The 16,386-nt window shown below is 30.8% G+C and overlaps 1 protein-coding gene across 5 annotated transcripts in view; it reads right to left on the reverse strand.

The window, feature by feature from the left end:
* LOC118197865 (uncharacterized) overlaps window positions 1–16,386 on the reverse strand; it is an 85,161-nt gene that overhangs the window by 16,029 nt on the left and 52,746 nt on the right. For all 5 annotated transcript variants that reach the window (XM_035369422.2, XM_035369419.2, XM_035369421.2 and 2 more), the window contains one exon: window positions 3,491–3,634. In XM_035369422.2, coding sequence (XP_035225313.2) covers window positions 3,491–3,634 — 144 coding nt within the window. The remainder of the gene's footprint in view (window positions 1–3,490; window positions 3,635–16,386) is intronic.

Consider the following 16,386-nt stretch of genomic DNA (forward strand, 5'->3'; position numbering starts at 1 on the left):
TTATCGCTATGTCTGAAATTAACCACAATATCAGACAAAGGTTTAAATAAGCCTCTTATTTAAAAAGAACTTAGAACATAAAGGTATGTTTTGAAGCTAACAAAATCAATTACAGCTCACGGTGACGTAATTAAACAAGAACAGTCAAATTCAAACTAATAATGTGGACTAGTGGTCAAAAATATACAATTTAATTGTAATTTAATTTGGCTCAATAACTCTATCATATGTAGAAATAGAAATTGGAAATTATAGTAAAGGTTGAAATCATAAACAATTGGGTAATTTACATAATAATAACTGCACATATCTTTGAAGAATAATTTCCTTTATGTACTCAGTTCCTTTTTTCAACACGTTTCCTTTTCATTTTAAAATTTTTGAATTTAATTAAGGATTTCCGTTATTCTAAAAAACACTAAATGCATTTAGAATGTACAGAAAAAACGGCTAATTTTATTTCTTTAGTAATATGAACATTCAGAAGCAATATGAAATATATATAGTAAAGGATGGTTACAGAGCTGATGTGGCAGAATTTCTAGAATTCAGTGACACACCGAACAACAAAATCTAGAAATGGCAGAAGTTTTAGAATTTAGAGCAAGCATTGGAAGCAGAATTTAGAAAGGCAGTATGCAGCAGAATTTAGGATCCACAGAGATTGCATCAGGTGGGAAAATGCCTAGTGCAAGCTATGTGTATGATGCATTAAGAAATATTAGATGAATCTTTCAAACTGTAAGTTTTCAATTTCTTTATTAATAAAAAAATTCCTTTCTATAATGCCTGCCTATGTGATAAGATCAGAAGCATTTTTGATATTTTCCATGCTTCTGTCTAGTGAAAAGTAGAGAAACTAAAGAGAAGATAAACATGTTAAGATTCTAGTATCAGAAGTAATACATTCAAATATTATGTTTTTATTGTTCTTCCAGATGTTCTCCCAAAATTAAGAAATTTTTCTGTAAAATACATCCACTATGTGTTGATAATATGGAGACATTTTTCATTTTGTCACATATTTCCCGAATCTTCTAGAATTGTGAGTCTATAAATCTTGCCTTCAAATCCTTTTAAACTTTCCAAGCTGCAATGTCTAAAATCCTAAAGAAAAATTATCCATACCATTTCTGTAACAGGAAAAAAAAAAAAAAAAAAAAAAAAAGCCAGAAATATGGAGAAAAGTAGGAGGAAAGTATAAAATTAATTTTATGGAGAAAACTGATGCACATTCTGAGAAATTTTGAATATTCTGAGACAATTACATGGGGAAAACTCTTACTATGAAAAAATTAAAAACAAGACATTTTTAATTAATTACATAGCTAATTTTGCTTTTGCTAAGAGCTGTTTCGTAAATTATGCTTTATAGCATTATACATTCTTTATTTTTCAGATTTAAAATATTGTATAAGTTGCCAAAATAAAACTTTATAATATGACAATGAAAAATAAAAATGTTTTATTTTAATGTTATTTTTTAAATATAATTTCAATATATTACCATTATTTTAATAAAATTTATCAATGTTACGATGTTTTAAAAAAAATTGTCGAAAAATTCTCAGATTTTGGAATTAAAAAGTTTCTATATAAACTAATCTTAAAATCGCCAAAATGTTGAAAAGTCGCCAAATTTAGAACCGTTTAATAAATGAATTCACATCCCCAAAAGCAAAAAGTTGTTTAAGAGCTTTTTACTAGAAAAAATGAATTTCGAAATGCTTATGTTTCATTTCTTGCTTAGAAACTTGAGTATCCCATCATTTATATTAGAAATAGAAACAAATTATAACTCATGAACCCATTCAAAAGATTACCATATATAAGGCAGTGAATCGCCAAAAATATTCCTCAAAATGCTAATTCACACTCAAAATGACAGTCGTAAAAACAGACGGAAATTTCAGATGATTAAAATTAAGGACCTTCTGTTGATTTTGGCCAAAATTAAGGACTTTTAAGGACCAAAAATCGATTCCAAAAAATCTAAGGACTTTTAAGGACTCTTAAGGACCATACGAACCCTGGTTTATGAAAATAGAGACTAAAATAGGTAAATGTACATATTTAGCTAATAAAGGCTCTTTAACCTTTTCACGATGGCGAACCTTTGTTTAAGACGTTCGTGCGGGACGGAAGGGAATCGAAGGCAGTCACTGTACAGGACAGATCGCTAAGCCTAATTTTATAAAAAAAATCAGAAAAAAAAAAAAAAAAAAAGTTTCACTTCTAGCATCGTAATTTTTGGTATCCTTTTAGATTATTACTTGAGCTCTTATATATGTTAAAATTAGCATTTAATAGTGTTTTTTTCTTTATTTTACATGGAAATATACTTAAAAACTTTCTTTCTTCTAAAATAAGTTTCGGAAGCGCTATTCAAATTATTCTAAAGTTATAATTGATAAAATTAACCAATAAAGTTTAAAATTAATAAAACAACACAATAAAGACTATTTACAGTAAGAAGTAACAAAACTTAAAATGAAGCCTGTGTGTGGTAAATCTCAAAGCATGGAGAAGTATCACTTTAGAAAAAGTATCACTTTCTAAATCTTTAAAAAAAGAATCATCACTCATATCTGTGTTAGTAAATGCGCCTTCCTGCCATAATAGACTGGAGGTGAGGCTTTCCAAAATAAAAAGAGAAGAAACGGAAATACATCTGAAGGCAATGCAAAATGTAACAGAACTCCACATATTAACCCTAAAAGACCATATAGAATAGAATAAAAAAGGAATTGGATATAAAACAGACATGCGAATATTTATATTAGCATGCAATTTTAAAGAGCCCACTTCTATTTACGCTTTTCCTCCTCCCCCCACCATCGCAACAGTTGATGAGTAAAATACCAAAGTCAGACAGACTATATCAAACTCAAGGTCAGGAACCTAAAACTGTGTTCATTTCAAAAGTAGACATAGAATGCCATCTAGTGTCCTTCAGAAAAACGTTCCAGCTTAAAATGCGTATACGCACGACCCATCCTCTGAATGCAATGTCTAGCGATGTGTGGATGGGACGCCCGGCTGTAAGAGACATTCTTAGGGAATGCGTATATGGGACGCCCGTCTTGAAAGGGTTAAATAAGGTCTTCATGACAGATCAAAAAACACAGACAGCTCAGAGGTTTAAAAATAGTTTCTTTTATTACTTTGTCTCAGACATTCCCAATTAATAATTAATTATCATGGAATTTGAATTTTTGTATCATCAGACATCAGAAAATAATCCTCCCCATTTTGGTAGAAGAATGGTGTGCTATTATAAAAATATAAACTAAACAAATTAAAGGTTACTTTTATTTGACATGTTTGCTCAGAAGCATTATGTGTTTTCCCTATCTACCAATTAAAAGATTAAGCATACAACATATAATACTAAACAGCAAGATTTTTATTAAAACGAATATCTTGATTATTTTCAAAATGTAATTTAATAGGGAAATGTTTTAAAAAAAGTATTCAATGTATAACTTACAGAAAGTGAATTTTCGGCCAGCACTTTAACCTTTGAGACCAGCTCTTCAGGTACAAGTTTAGCTTCAAGAACGTGATTTATTAATCCTATAGTATGGGCTTCTTGAGCAGTTAATATTCGACCCCTCAAAAGCAAATCCATCGCCTGCAATAAAATCATATTTGTTTTTCAAACAAATAATTATACATTATGAAATAAAGATTTATTTAAAAAATGCATTAAAATGTTCACTTTTTAAAATAAAAATATATAACTAACTAAACAGTCTGTTTTGAAACTCTTATTTTAAGCAGCTAGCATCATCAACCTCTGATGATTTGGTGGCTAAAGAAACAGAATGTAAGTACAATAACAAACCATTTACACACATCTTATTTATATGTCTTTTCATTTCAGTCTCCATCGATTTCTATTCATGCTAATATATTCCATTTATATGATCTATGATTATGTCTTTGGTTGAAATATCAACCATTTTTTCCACAGTTCAAACAGTTTCCCTGAAAGTCATTTTTTTCTTTCAACAGTATTTGGAAGTTGTACATTGGAATATGATGAGTTTAACCCTCTACATGTTATGAGCAGTGTTATTTATAACCCTCCATGAGTAATGGCCTCCAAGTGTTTTCTTGATTACAATTAGAAAATGATGCTCTCACTTTGTACCTTTATTCCTTTTATTTGAATATATATGCAACCTGAAATTGGATACATTAAAAGCTGGTGAAATTTTCAGTGTGTAATGAATATGAAAGCCATGATCTCATGAGGAATTTTCCATCCATAACGGTGACAGGGTTAAAAAAAAGTACATGAGATATTTCAAACTGAAAAGAAGTTCATAGCAATTAGCTAGATGGAAGGGGAAGACCATTTTGAAGTGACAGAGCAGATTATAGTCTGCTACTTTTAAACAGAAACTTCAAACTTGAAAGTTTGACAAAATTGCCAAAAATCCCCCCCCCCCGCCGACAAAATGCCAAAAAATCGTTTGACAAAATATGATTAAAAATGCCAATGTCTGTTTGCACAGACACTATTTGCGGGGGCAGGAAACTTTCATTAAAACCCAATATTATGAAATCTTTATTAGCATTCAATAATTTTTAATCAGACAGATGAATAAGCAATTTCTTAGCATGCTTTCTGAAAATGTACTTGCATAATTTTATTTAATATTTCTATAATGTAAATTATTTTGTGACTAACAACAAAAGCATCATTAATAGTATTTTAATGCAAAAACAATTCTTCTTAAATGTAGACATTTATCAATGCTTATTGTCGATGGGTTACTATTTACGTATATTCAAAAACTGCTAAAAATTTAATTACACTTAATGTACATATGATTAAAAAATTAGTTTATGCTTATGTTTTACGCATACTATAATTTAGTTTAGTGTGCCATAGTTATATTATTAGTTTAGATATAAATGCATATAACTTCATAACTACCAATTAAAAGATTAAAACTCGGCTCACATAATCTAATTCACAATTCTTCAAAGTTGTTTTTTTTTTTAATTTTTATTTTTGAGCAAATGCTTATGAAGTGAAGGCTGAATAAGACACTCTGACAGCTAAAGACCAGCAAGCGAACCCAGATATATGATCAGGCTCTTCCGATTTCAGGTGCAAGAAGTCGAAGAACCAGCCCTTTAGCTTTGCATGCAGACAAAATCAATAAAACACTGTGACATCTGAAACTATTAATAGTGCACTTGCAAATCATTCACTGTTAAATTTTATGACTGTGAACAATACAAAACATGTATTGCTCAATTTATCAACTATAAATAATTTCTCCTGACTTTTTGTATTACTAGACGATTGTGTGGCTAGACCCTGATTTAAAATATATATATATAATTACAAAAAATTCTTTTTAAAACAAAACACAAACATGCCTGGTATTTTCATGCATTAAGCTGCAGAAAAATTACCATCAAAGACATAAAGTAAGAAATTTAGAACTAATATTTCACAAAGACCAGAAATTGAAATTCATAATTAATAAATTTCAAATATTCATATAAATGCAACAAAGAATTTTAAATGTTAAAACCAAAACATTTCAAACAAGCAAAATCTCAAAAAATTTATGAAGTTTAATGAAAATGAACGAAAATAGAGAGGAATTCAATTAATCTCAATGTAACTTTATCAGGGGAGAGGAACTTTGAAATTAACCAAAATCTCTCTTCTACAAAAATCCTTGCCTTTCTGTATCCAGAATTAGCCGATTGCTGGATGAAACATAAAAATATTTTAATTTGTATGCAAGCAACACATTTCTTTTATACAGCCTAATTTCTTGATCAATCTGAAAGAAAAATATATTGCGTTTTGCCAGGTATTAACACAGTTCTTTTATATTGCGGAGTTGTCCAATTAAATTTGAAATATAAGTGTACATTTTGCTGAGTGGCAATGCAAAACTTTTATATTATTGCATACTTGCCAACCTACAACACTGAAAAATAAGGAAATATTTTTTTAAGAAACGAGGAGAATTTTCTCAACAACAAACACACTTTTTATATAATAAAAAATATATAGAAAGAAAATATACTTTTTAATAATAAATTAACTTTAGATAGTAACTAATCAATATCTGAAAAATTTACTAAGACTTAAATTCAAATATTAGAAAAATATTTACATGTAAAAAACACTTTTATTATTTATATATTTTAATAGATAAATAATCTCTACATATAATAAAAGAAAGAGTCTCTGTATGTGTGTGTGTCTTTCGTTCGCGCTGCGTGTAAGCTAATAGACGCACGACTATGAAATTTGGTACATAGGTGCATCTAGACAAGAGCCAGTGCACCTCAAAGCAATTTTTTTCGAAATTCAAATTACATGTTTTTAAATTTTATGTTCTGTGATGAAATTGCGTCATTTTGAGACATAATGGGCTATAGGAAAGCGAGATTTTACTCCACACACTCCATTTTCACATTGTCATGAAACGCAGGCACTTAGCTATTATACAAACTTAAAATAAATTTTGTGTTTCAATAAATCGATTAAATACGAATTTATTTAACAAAAGGAGCTTAACACCTTTTCAACGGGATTTTTTCTAAAATAGTTTATTTTTATTTGATTTTTAGACACATTAAACTTTTATCCTTGCGACTGCTTTTACAGAAAGAATTTTGGAAAAATGATATTTGTATTTTTAAAGAATTTTTTTAATGAAGCTTCTGAGTACACTTCTCACATCTTTAAAAATGTGATTTTGGGAAAAATTTTTCTGTCTTATTGTTGTTGATAGATTTTTGATGAAATCGCATAATTTTGAATAGTTTCATTCTTTTAGAAATATGGGTTTGGCAACAATTTTTCATCGTATTTCTTTTGTCATTGTTTTTACGAGATTGGCATATTTCATTTTCATTTTTATATATAATACATTTTTATTGATTATTATTATTTATTTATTTTTTGATAAAGTTGTTCGGCAGAGTAAAATTCTGCACGGAATTTGATGTTTTTTGAGTTGCTTTCATGTTATTTTTTTCTTATTTCACTGTTTGCAAGATAATGAAAAGTTTTGCATGATTTTTTTCTTCAACGGAAAGTCGGTTAATTTTTTTATTAGGATAATTAACATTTGTATTAAGTGATATAGCTTATTTCATTGTAATCTTTTTTTGAATATATAAGATAAAATATCATTAACTATACTTTATATATATACTTTGCTTTACAAAAACATTTTTTTTTTTAAATTCTTTTATGTTATTTATTGCTCATTTCACTGTTTTTAAGATATTGAAAAGTTTTGAGTGATTTTTTTTAGGAAACAAAGTTCTTAACCTCCTTTATACCATTTGAGTTCTTGAGATTTTGCAAAGAGAAATTTGTTTATTAGGATAATTAATATTTGTATTAAGGGATATTGCTTATTTCATTGTAATTTTGTTATACGTAATAACTTTTTTTTATGAAGTTGTTCTGCAGAGTAAAATTCTACACAGGTTTTAAATTTAATGTTTGGTGTTGCCTTCAGCCATTTTTCCGGTACATTTAAAAGCCAGACAAAGGCTGGCAGCGGAGCTGCTGGTACTTTAATAAGTTTTTGTACAAATGCTAAGAAAAGTGGCAGATTTTGCTTTCATTATGAAAGAAACTCTTTATAATGAAAGGTCTGCTTTTGCTAATAAAAGTTTGTCTTATGTGTCATTACTAATATTATTGGAACTAAATTTAGTCTTTGTATTAGAAACACTGAAAATCCTGTTACACTCTGCATTACTATGGTGCAATGTCAGGATGGCTAAAATTATTCTAGACATTTTACTGTACTTTGCATTCCTACAGTAAATTGTTAAATTGTCAATCAAGTTGCCCAAAATTATTCTGGACAGTTCGCTGTACTTGAAAACTCCATCAGCACCTTTCAGTTTTCCAACTAACTACATGAAAGTGTCAATCCATGCAGCAGCTGTTATACTTTTATCCAAGTTTATATGTTGTAACTCTAGAAGCATTTACGTCTTTAAAAAATGTAAAAAGTGGGTTCCATTGGTGGAGGAATTTAGATAAACATTTCTCTAAAGATAACAGTGTGTATATATTCGTTTCTTATTTCAATTTTCCCTTCCTTTTATAACTCTTTTCAAGATAATAATAAATATCAACAATGTGTTTATTCACTCTTATTAGCAAAGAAGCTGTCATTTTTTCAACTGCTTTATTTAAGAGGTGACAAGTGCAGCTAATAATTCGCAAATCTGAATTTTCTTTTATTAAGATGGCAGTAACAACAGTCTCCAAGCCTACCAACTGGTGCAATGTTGACACTAAATGCTAAGCAATTATCCATACAAAATTTCTTTTTAAGTTTTATATAAGTACGTACTTTATAACTTTCAATATAGCCTTTAATTTTACAGTGTGCAATATTAAAACCTGTGCAATGTCCTTTTAAAGTGGGGACAGAAAGTAAACTACACTCAATTTCTGAAGATCTGGATTAGAGAAAGAAACAAGTGGATACAGTTTTGCTTAATAGGGCACTTTTGATACAATGAGTAAGTGAAGATCTATTTTGCATAACCATTTCTTTAACAATTTCAGCCATTCTTGTCCTTGCACTAGAGGATATTTTAGCAATTTTGCTATTGGGACACATTTTTCTATATAAAGTGCACTATGATACAATGCATTCAACAGCAGGTTGTGCTTCAGTAACCTTGTGTTTTTGTGTATGCACATATTTAAGAACACTGGCCTTTCACCAGGACAAATCGAACAGTCGCAATGACAAATGGGCCTTTCCACAGTGCAACATCGAAAAGTTGCAAAGACAATTTGCACACGTCACAAATGCATTACACTTCCTTTACTAAATAATAGAAGTAAAATCTTCCATGTACAATTTTTGAAAAGTACATAAGTATTTTACCCTTTTTTTAAACTTAACTAAGTCAGATGATCGAAATTTCTTAAGCTTTCTCTCGAAAGCACATGAATCTCGCAATGCTCAGTGGCGAATGAATGAAAAAATAACTTTTGTCTTGCTTTGTGTTTATTTGCTAATGTACGCCAGATGACCCATAGCAGCACTTGATGCTCACTGGAGAACTAGAACACGACGGTTTTGAACATATACTCTCACACCCAAAGCAGAAGCATGCCATTATGTATCACTGATGAAACAAGTTTGGTTTTCATTTATATGCAATCTAGAGGAAAACTAAGCACTTTCAGATGCCGAAAATAACTTTTCTCGGCACAAATAACAAAGTATTGAGTGAAGTTTTATTAAATTTAACAATATGAGAAAGCCAGAAGAAATATGTCATAAACTGGGTTGGTGGGAAATCGGGAGAGCTGGAAACTCTGCCTCTCAGATTTTAATAAAAAGTTCCTTAAATTCACACAAAATCTCTACATATAATAAAAGAAAGACTCTGTCTGTCTGTGTGAGTGCGTCTTTTGTTTGTGCTACGCATAAACTAACAGACCCAGGGATACACAGTTACATCTAGACAAGAACCAGTGCACCTCAAAGCGATTTTTTCAAAATTCAAACGAGAATTTTTCTTTTTTTTTAAATTTTATGTTTTTTGATGAAATTGCATCATTTTGAGACATAATAAGCTACAGGAAAGCAAGATTTTACTCAACACATTCCATTTTCACATCGTCATGAAATGTAGGCACTTAGCTATTATATGACTTAAAATAAATTTCATATTTTAATAAACCAATTAAATACGAATTTATTTAGCAAAAAATTATGAAAAGGTATTAGCTTAATATCTTTTCAACAGGGTTTTTTTTTTAAAGTTGATTTTAAAAAATGTACTGGCTATTTTCCTTTGATTTTTGGCACATTTAACTTTAATCCTTTCTACAAAAAGAACTTTCGAAAAATAATATTTTGTAATTTTTTTAAATAAAGCTTCCTAATACACTTCTCACATCACGATCTTCTTACTCTGACGCGCATGTGTCTTGCGAAACACAACAGAAAGAATCTTTTTTTCACCCTTTCTCTCTTTATTACACAATGGGCGAAGAGGTTTGTACATTTTGCATTATGTCATCCACAAATGATTTCATTCTTTTAGAAATGTGGTTTTTGGCAACAGTTTTTCATTCAATATTTTGTATACTGGACCATTGACCATTTTCTCTTGAAAATATGAGGTAAAATATTACATGAGGTATATACAGGGTTGCCACTCAAACAGGAGAATAAAATTCCCTGACTTTTGCAGGAATGTTTCAAGAAAATTCTAGCAGGGTTCATAGCCACATTTTAGTTAAAAAAATAAGCACATATAAGCACTTTTCAAGCACATTTTAAGAAAAAAAAAATAAGCACCTGTCTAATTACATTATACACAACTGCATAACCTTAAAAGAAAAATTAGATTTGCAATTCAAAATATGAGCAATGCAATATTTATTAAAAGAATAAGCATTACCTCAACCATGGAAAACAATTAACTTTTTTTTTTTTTTTTTTTCCTAAATTTTAAATGACAGTTCATTTTACATAATTCGTTTACAATGAGAAAAAAAAAAAAAAAAAAAAAAAAAAAAACACTATGCAGAACTAAACTATATTACAAGATTTAATGATGAAATTTCAGTTCAAAATATAGAAAATAAATAATAATAAGCCATATTAATTGTATTCGCTTGGCACCTAATAATAAACACAACTTATTTTATGCATTTAAAGAATTTAACTTTAATCAAAATTCTGAACATTTTCTAAATTTCCATTGCATAACTGTTTTCCCTTAACATATATTCCAAGCAAAGTAATTTAAGTAAAAAAGAGGAACATTTCTGAAATCAAAAGAGGGGAAATTGCTTCATGCAGTCATCCTTTAACAGTAAAAGCTTAACTAACCCGCATACTCAGAAATTGCCAAATATTCCATATAGTCGAGTGTAACTGGAAACAGAGGAGGAAGGGAGATAGTAGCCATTTTTTAGATTGCTCGGCTAAATAAATGATTTTGACATTCCGATATGTGCTTCATATAAAAGTAGACCAACAAAAGTGAGAAATATTCTGCTTAGAAAGAACAGTAAAACTCTTTTAAGTGTTCATAAATAAATCTCAGGCTGAGCATCAAAATTAATTATCTCTGCAAAATACCGCAAACGTTATTGCGCAATACGTGCGGCATAATTCTTCCATACGTGATATTACACAATCGGAATCAACAGCTGCCGGTATTCGGGCAATAAAGAACTAAATAAAGGAAAAGAAAGAGACTTACTAATCTGGGGTGTTTTTGATTCTAATTTTGAACAGACCGTTAAATTTCCGGAATAGAATCATTCTTTGCTTGGGTTGGATAGACCGCAAAACTTTTAGTCCTATTCAATCCAGATTGGACAGTGGCAAAAAAAAAAAAAAAAAAAAAAAGTCAGCTGCTTCAATATTAGAGATTCTGCGGAGAAAGGGGAGAACCTCCCAACATCCGTACTTTATAATGTATTGGGAAAAAAAATCTTCTGACTATTCGATTACTTTCGTTTTATTTAAGCCATTCCGAATATTATTTATTAGAAAGCTAATCTGTGTAAAAATAAACCCATTTTTGGAAGTTTATCTACACTTCAGTAGCTACTGCAACTATATTATAAATATTCATACATATGCTCACAATATAAGCATAACGATCATAATAAACACGAATATGAACTGACCACGCAGAACGAGAATGTAAATTATTAAAATCTTGATAGAAATTCAAACGTGTGTAGTATTTGGGTGGGAGGAAAAGAATACCGAATGTACCGGAATTTCTACGGTTTTCGCAATTCTTTGACCAATAGAACGACGTGCATCTGTCTGTACTCTCGTGCGTACCATAGGTTACGTTAATGCGGAGAAAGGGGGAAAAGCTATTTCCGGGAGTATGATTCACCATCTGACGTTCCATGTAAGGAAGAAAAGTTGTTTATTTAGTTTCGGCTTTGGTACGGGGAGAAATAGCACGTTCATCAAAAAAAGCACTAAAAGCAAAAAAATAAGCACTAAAATAATAATAATAATAATAATAATAAGGGCTTTAAAGAAAAAGTAAGCACCTATAAGGGCCTTTATATTTTATTTTCAAATATAAGGACTTATAAGCACTTGTAAGGACCGCTATGAACCCTGTCCAGTCTATCAGCGTAATGTACGTTGGCTGTGCTAAGAGATAAATTAATTATGCTATTACTTGTATTGTGTAGCAAATTCACTTAATTATTCAATAAATCCTAGAGGACATTTATTCTTAATTATTCTTGGTATACTTTGCTTGATAATTTTGTTTGCTTTTCCACTTAAGAAACTTAATAAAATTTAAGATATATACATTGGATAACAAATGTACATTTTATTTTATTATTACTTATGATCATCACCAGTTCAACACGAGGCTAATCCGGTCCTTATAAATCACAACGCAATGCTAAATAGGTTAGATTTTAGGTAAATTCAAAAAGCACCTTAACACTTGAAAACACAAATATAATTATAATAGTTGTTGTTTTCTCCACTGAAGATTGAGATTAGAATCTTTCCAATCTGGAATAAAATAAGGCTTTTTTTGCAGACATTCTGCAGCTAAACGAAAGAAAGAAATCTATTTTAATAAATTGGGGTATTTTATATTTATTTCGCAGCATACATAAGGAAAAAATATGTGCATTAAATTTCATGATGGTATGTCATCATACTGCTAGAATTAATTTCAGGATTATGCCAGAAATAATTTCCTGAAATTTGGAAATATTATTTACTAATAATAAATAAATTTAGAGGGAAAAAGCGACATTAAATTATACGAATAACATAAAAATAAAGATAATTACTTAAAAATTGAATTAGAATAATCAATGATATTTTAGCGAATATAGTTATATTACATGGGCTAGCCTAGATGACTGATTACTATTTTTTTATTTTACTGCAAAATGGCAAGGTATTTATTAAAAAGAAAAAGAAAAAGAAAAAAAAAAAAAAAAGGTTTAAAAATATTTTGCGGTAAAATTCTAGTATACGGTAAGATTTCGGCACGACTTTGAAAATTGTCGCCAAGACCAAAATGACCCGTTTACTGCGCATCATCATGTCGCCAAATCCCATTGTACCATACATGGAGATTATTCTAACCAAAGAACGTCTATGTAAAGAAGAAAAGGTTCCATACAAGTAAAATGCTATTAGGGCGCTAGAATGCGGCAGGAAAATTTGCCAAGGGATTTGGCGACGAAACCTGGCGGCCAGAATTTCCCTCTCCTCGATATGTACCGAAATTTAGAAACACATGTTAAGAAGAAACGTTCTTTGACAAAAAGAAAGCTACAAAAATCAGTTTTTAAATTATTGTGAAAAATCGAAGAAGAAACGTTTTATCAAAAGACGTTTCTTTTTGGATTTTTCGCAATAATTTTAAAAACGGATTTTCATAGTTTTTTTTTTTTTTCCCCTGAAAATAACTAATCCATGAATTAATTTACTTGCGCCAAAAATATTTTCTTTTCCTTTAGAGTTTAACCACTTGTGCTAAGACTAAACATCATGATTGCGGTGCCATGCGCTACAATATAACAAGCGCTAAAGTGTCTCATTTATGCCGCTCCGCATCTGCGAGTGCAATCCTGAGCTGTAACTCGAGAAATAAACAATCTCGTTGTTAGGCGACATGTGCACCACATTATTTTCATTTTTTGCGATAAATGCTTATCGACGTGGTTTTCACGTTGATCGCGGTTTGAGACAAAAGCATATCGACGTGCGTGGCATGTCTTTTTAGCACAAGTGGTTGAAGAAATTTCAAACGATATTCATTTTATGAACGCTTGATAACCAGACCTTCGAACTTCGACACTGGTTTCAAACTTTGGTGACAGATATATCACGCATGCACAGCTGTTTCCTCTATGATGGAACGGAGCCACGTCTGTTGCAGAGAGGTTTTGCTTCTTTACAATACATATTCTTTGATTCTAACCTCCATGGTACCGTATACTAGGATTAAACCCATTTTGTTTTATACGAGAAAAAGTACTTTCTTTAGTTCATGCACTGCACATGCGATTCTCAAGAATACTGGAAACCAAAAGTTGCGAGAAACTTGCTTTGCCTTTCTAAAAGACAATCAAATTGGAGCTGCGAAAATTGGCTTTATGCCAGCTGCACGAATGACACTCACGTGACACACAATTCGCCAAAAAAGTTACCTCTTCCGACATCGGCACAAAAATCACTTTTTTTGGCGGTATCGTTGTATGAACTTCTCTGACTTTTTTGGTCAATTTTCGAATTCCCTGACTTTTTCCGGTTCTTCCGGTTTTCCAGGTAGCGTGGCAACTCTGTATATATTAATTACACTTTCCTTTTCAGAATTTTTTTTTTTGGGTGTATGTATTTCTTTTATGTTATTTATAGCTTAATTCAAAGTTTTTAAGATACTGAAAAGTTTTGCATGACTTTTTTTAGGAAATAAAATTCTTACTTCCTTTATACCATTTGAATTCTTAAGATGTTGCAATGGGAAGTCGATTAATTTATTAGGATAATTAATATTTATATTAAGGGATATTGCTTATTTTATTGTTTTTTTATATATAATACATTTTTATTAGAACTTTTTTTCTTTCTGCAGAGTAAAATTTTGTGCAGTTTTTAAATTTAATGTTTATCTTTGAGAGAAAAGTGATAAAACTGCATTAATTTACATTTATGTTTTCAGAATTTTTTTCTAGAAGATTCTTGAAGTATGCCTCAGCCACCAAGAAAAAAGAAATGTTTGCGTGCAAGACGAGAAAGTGATAGAGAATGTGGAGAATCATCTCGGGCAAATGAATCAAGAAAAGACATGGATAGGACTTTTAGAACAGCAGGAAGGGACAGGCCCGACGAAAGAAACATAAGACAAGAAAGTAACACATGTACTACAGCAGTAGTAAGGGCAAGGAAAATGCCTGAAGAAAGAAACATAAGGCAAGAAAATAATAGGAGTGCTACAGCAGCAGAGAGGGCAAGGGAAAAAACAACAGGAGTGCTACAGCAGCAGCGAGGACAAGGGAAATGCCCGAAGAAAGAGACACAAGACAAGAAAATAACAAAGGAGTACTACAAGCAGCAGCAAGGGCAAGGGAAACATCCAAAGAAAGAGAAACAAGGCAAGAAAATAATAGGAGTACTACAGCAGGAGCAAAGGCAAGGGAAATGCCTTAAGAAAAAGAAACAAGGCAAGAAAATAACAAGAGTACTACAGCAGCAACGAGGGCAAGGGAAATGACTGAAGAAAGAGAAACAAGGCAAGAAAGGGATAGGACATTTAGAGTAGCAGCGAGAGCAAGGGAATTGCTGAATGGTGCAGAAATTACTTTATTTTTCTCAAACCTATTTTTAACAATGGAAGTAGTAACTACATCTCCATTTATTTTAGGTATTTTATAATTTTCAATAGAGCCTTTTATCTTAACTCTCGAAGCATTTACTTCTTCTTTAAAAAATGCAAGAAGTGGGTTCTATTGATCGAGGATTCTAGATAAGCATTTCTTTAAAAACAGCCAGCGTGTACACACATGTTTAAAAATTTTTCTCATTTCAGTATTACGCAGCTGTTGGAACTGTTTCAATTTTTCATTCCTTTTAGAACTCCTTTCAAGATAATAATAAATGTCAACAATGTGTTCATCCACATTTATTGGTAAAGAAGCTGCCCCTTTTTCAGCTGCTAAATTTAAGAGGTGACAGGTGCACCTCATAATCTGCAAATCTGAATTTTCCTTTCTTAAAATGCCTGCAATACCAGTCTTCAAGCCAACTATTACTCGTGCATTATTTCCACCAAGTGCTAAGCAATTATCCAGAGGGAATGCATTTTCTTTTAAAGTTTTAATAATTAGCTGTGCTATATTAACCCCTTAACGCATTTGCCCATGTCTCACACGGGCGAAAATTTCCGGCAAATTTGCATATGCCCGTGTGTCACACGGGCGCCCTTGTATTTCGTGTTATTTTATTTCTAATGCTTGTCTGAGATCCGTTCCAGTAAAAATAAATAGGCTAGATTATAATTAAACTTATTTGACATAGATGGCACCACTATTCAGCATTTTTCTTGTGTAAACCACGTGGCGAATTTTGATGATTAGCTATAAGTTTGCTAGGAATTCTTTGCTATAAAGTAGTCGTTTGGTGTGGAAAAGGTAATATATCCATTTTTATTACATAAATATAATAAAAGTAAGCAGTTAACTGCAAATTATATTACTAAGTGTTTTTGTAATTTAAAAAAAGTTATCTGATAATGAGCGACTCTGACGATGACAATTTTGAATATGCCAATTTATCAGACAGTTTCAGCGATGAGAGTGATGATTTCTTGAGTGATGGAAGT

This window comes from Stegodyphus dumicola, chromosome 2 (genome assembly GCF_044657685.1).
Source record: "Stegodyphus dumicola isolate Sdum_Otavi_A_Nest chromosome 2, ASM4465768v1".
Classification (NCBI taxonomy): Eukaryota; Metazoa; Arthropoda; class Arachnida; order Araneae; family Eresidae; genus Stegodyphus; species Stegodyphus dumicola.